At 42.7% G+C, this 3,996-nt stretch overlaps 1 protein-coding gene across 1 annotated transcript in view; it reads left to right on the forward strand.

The window, feature by feature from the left end:
• Positions 1 to 3,996, forward strand: part of LOC107082598 (major facilitator superfamily domain-containing protein 8-like) — a 44,403-nt gene that overhangs the window by 3,654 nt on the left and 36,753 nt on the right. The window contains exons 2-6 of the mRNA XM_015371366.1: positions 86 to 271; positions 550 to 612; positions 1,670 to 1,789; positions 2,027 to 2,106; positions 2,438 to 2,714. Of these exons, the coding sequence (XP_015226852.1) occupies positions 86 to 271; positions 550 to 612; positions 1,670 to 1,789; positions 2,027 to 2,106; positions 2,438 to 2,714 (726 nt within the window). The remainder of the gene's footprint in view (positions 1 to 85; positions 272 to 549; positions 613 to 1,669; positions 1,790 to 2,026; positions 2,107 to 2,437; positions 2,715 to 3,996) is intronic.

The raw sequence follows: 3,996 nt of genomic DNA on the forward strand, positions 1-3,996 counted from the left end.
TATATATATATATATATGTATATGTTGTTGTATATGAATACTTTCTCACTGAATTTCATTGGGAGTTTCCCTTTTTTTTTCTTAGCTGTCATTCTGCCTACAATATGGAGGTATCTGCAGATCCTCGAGGCGCCGCCATATTTCCTGGGTCTGGGACTGTCTGCCTTCAGCCTGAGCGCGCTGCTCACAGGTCCACTTTTTGGAGTCTGGTCAGATCGAAGCAAAACTACTAAATCCATCATCCTTTTCTCCAATCTTTTTGAAATAGCAGGTGGGAGTCCTTTTCTTAATTCTATTGTTAATCACTGGATCCTACATGATGAGATCAGGGACAGAAAATGTTTAATTAATGCTCAAATATTCACATTAATTGATGACAAGTTGAGTGATATTATTTTGTAAAATCCTTAAAGACGAGTAACGAGTAACCAATTAAGTGAAGCATTTTCTGTAGTTTTGGAGTCTGTATACCAGCATTGTTTTTTAACCCTTATTTAATCATGAAAGTCCTCATTTAAATATCTTGTTTTCTGTCTCATTTGTCCCCAGGTAACTTCATGTACTTTATCGGCTATTCCAAGTGGCTGCTGTTGTCCAGTCGGCTTGTAGCAGGTAACACAATCACTAACACACACAGAAAACTGATGTCAGTCATTTCAACCTAGAGTGACTCACACAAAGAAAAGATGCAGTTAGAAAATATAAAATTTACTTATACATGTATAACACTATCATATTCTTCAAAATATTTCTATTTAAGGAAAACCAGTTGATTGCATTGACTCACTGACTCTCTGCATTTCATCGCACTGAGCATGCATGTAGCGACAGTGGAGAGGAAAACTCCCTTTTAACCAGAAGAAACCCCCAGCAGACCCAGGCTTAGTGTGAGCGGCCGTCTGCTGAGGCTGACTGGGGTTCAAGGAGATGGAAGCAGTTAAAGAATAAAATATGTTCTTTGGTGCTCGGGCCCCAACAGAAGGCTGTGAATCAACATACGTAACCTAGAAAAGAATTAGAGTCCTCTCTCCCATGCATGTAAACTACTCCTCTCTCCCATGCATGTAAACTACTCTCCACTTGTGTTATGAACTTTTTTTTGCACTCAGATTCAATACCATGAGGCGCCATATTTATCAAAAGCATGGGTTCATCCTCCTCCTCTGTGCCTTGATTTTTATGCACCTGTAGATTCTCCTCTACTGGCATGTGGACCTGTTTCTTCCAGGGTCCCGGGAACAGACATGGGGGAAAAAATATGTATAATGTGCATAAAAAATATCGATTTGTTCCACAACAATAATTTGTGTGCAAAGTTGTTCTCACAATCTGCTTATTTATGCAAGGACCCTTAGTTAAGCACCAGTCATGCCTCATTTTCACTCTGGGAGCAGTGGGCTGCCATTTGCGGCGCCCGGGGAGTGTGCGGGTTAAAGTTCTTTTGCTCAGGGACCAACAGTGGCAACTGCTAGGCCTGCTAGCCTGAGGACCCACACTGGCAGCTCACTTGAGCAAGCCAGCCTCTAACTCATAAGAGTTAACTTTTAAGAGTTTGGATGTTTTCAGTCATTTGCCTCCATGTTGGAGAGAAATGAAAAAATCTGCTCTTCTTTTCCAATATAAACCATTCTAAGGTGTGCTGAACAGATTTATGCTGCTTTCCTTTCAGGTGTGGGTGCAGGAGCCGGGTCCTCCATCTTTGGTTTTCTAACCCGGAGCACTCTGCCAGAGGAGCGCGCCGGTATCTTTGCAGCAATCATGGCCTGCCGCCAAGCTGGCCTTCTCGTCGGTCAGTATTTTTTTTTTTCCTCTCACCACAATGACAGAAGTGTTGCTCTCACCTTTCTGCACCCTGCTCTGTATTCTGAGAAATATCAGACACTGGGAAGGATCTTGCAGCTTTGATGTGCAGTTTGATCTGCAAGGAGAAGAGGCCATTGAGTAAAACCGCCAAGGTGTTAAGGCTGGCGTCTTTGCACCTCCTCTGTTTGTCTCATCTTTAAAGCACTTCCTCCTGTCTCTCCAGGGCCGGCGTTCAACTTGTTCCTGCGGCTGTGTGATTTCAAACTGGGGCCCTTTGTTGTGAACAAGTATACGTCTCCTGGGGTAACCACATCCAGAAAAAAAAAATCAGTAATCTGAGGTTCTCTGAAAGGCTCATGAATACACAAAATGAGCTGTAGAAATAGTCGCTCTACATTCTGAACTCTTCTGGGTTTTTTCACGCTTTGTTCTCTGAACAGCTAAAATAAAACGCTGCGCATCACAAAGCTCACAACCTCTATGTGTCTGTTTTCATCACATGATGGCTAAATGAAACACCTGTAGCTCCACACCTTTATTTCTCCATGTTTCCCTTCTGAGATACTTATTTCTAGGATTCTGTGGAAAACATAGTCTTTGAAGATATCTGTTTCTTCTTCCTCCATTTTTTCAGATCTTCATGTGTCTTCTGTGGACGTTGCTTCAGTTTGTCATCGTGGCTGCGTACTGGGATGTACCACCCGTTAGCTCAGAGGGGGGAGTCATAGTGTTGGAGCTGAAACAAGAAGAGAAAGAGGAAGAGGAGGAGGTGCCCCTGATTGGGTCAGACGAGGAGGCCACGCCTACCTATAGAGCCGTGAACTCTGACCAATGTGAGACCTCCACCTTGACCGAGTCGGAAGCAGCTGACGAAGAGTCCAACCCCTTTAAAAACTTCAGTGTCAGCAGAGGTGAGTTGGCTGCTAATCCTGAGCTTTCCTTTAGGCCGTTGGAGACTCTGTGTCACTGTCATCGAGCATGTTTTCAATCTTGTTTATTGATTTTATTTTTTTTTTGGCATTGGTACAAACATGCACACGGATCTGCATCGACTTTTCCCGTTCCAGGTCACTCTGAGGGATTCTGTACAGCATATCAAATCAGATTCTCATGTATTGACAGAACTTGTGTGTGTATGTATTATAAGTGATGTCAGGTGTCTTACTGCATCAGCATCACAGTAAGTTAACGTACAATAAGAGCGGTGATTGGGTGCCATCATCGATTATCTCCTTGTTGTACTTTGCAAGGATGGATGCGTGTTGTAGAGTGTGTGTCAGTGTGTAGATGCATGTATTTGCTTATGATGTCTGTTTAGGATCTTTTCTGGTTCAGTTATCTTCTGAAAACCACTGGGCCTTAAAGGTGCACAATGCACAGTACAGAGCAAAAGTTTGGGCACACCCTCTCATTCAAAGAGTTTTCTTTATTTTCATGACTATGGAAATTGTAGATTCACACTGAAGGCATCAAAACTATGAATTAACACATGTGGAATTATATAGTTAACAAAAAAAGTGTGAAACTACTGAAAATATGTCTCATATTCTAGGTTGTTTTGCTTTGATTACTGCTTCACACACTCTTGGCATTCTCTTGATGAGCTTAAGCATTATGAGCTATAACAAAGGATTAAAATGCAGTTGATTATGTTAAAAGAACTACTCATAGCATTGATACTTATCGTTTTTAGATCCTTTTTGAGCCTAAATAGAATTTAAGCACCGGGTGCGACGTTAAATAGACATGTCGCCATCTGCTGGCAGAACTACAGAACTATCAAAAAGCCAGATGGAGGGAAGGGCTGGAAGGCGTTTTTCATGTACGTAATTCAAACTGCAGGTACCAGGATAATAAAAGAAAACATGTTTTGCTGGCAGATTTTGTTATTTTAAGTTGATTTAGGTGTTAATAAATTGTTTCAAAGGAATGATCATAGCGCTCTGCATCAGCAGTGCTGTGTCTGTCTCCCTGCCAGCTCCCACATCAGCGATGCGCCTCTTCTGCTGCTTTATGCTACGTTCAGACCAGATGCAGCAAAAGCAGCAAAATCGCGTCTGCTGCTTCATTTTTGCTGCTTGTACCAGTTAGTTCTGACGCGCGGCTGAAGCAGCTTTGCTGCTCTGGCTGCGCGGTGCAAAAGTGTGTCTGACGCAAAAGTGTGCGTCCGGTGCAAAAGTGTGCGTCCGGTGC

The sequence above is a fragment of the Cyprinodon variegatus genome, unplaced genomic scaffold (genome assembly GCF_000732505.1).
Source record: "Cyprinodon variegatus isolate N-32 unplaced genomic scaffold, C_variegatus-1.0 Scaffold57, whole genome shotgun sequence".
Taxonomy (NCBI): Eukaryota; Metazoa; Chordata; class Actinopteri; order Cyprinodontiformes; family Cyprinodontidae; genus Cyprinodon; species Cyprinodon variegatus.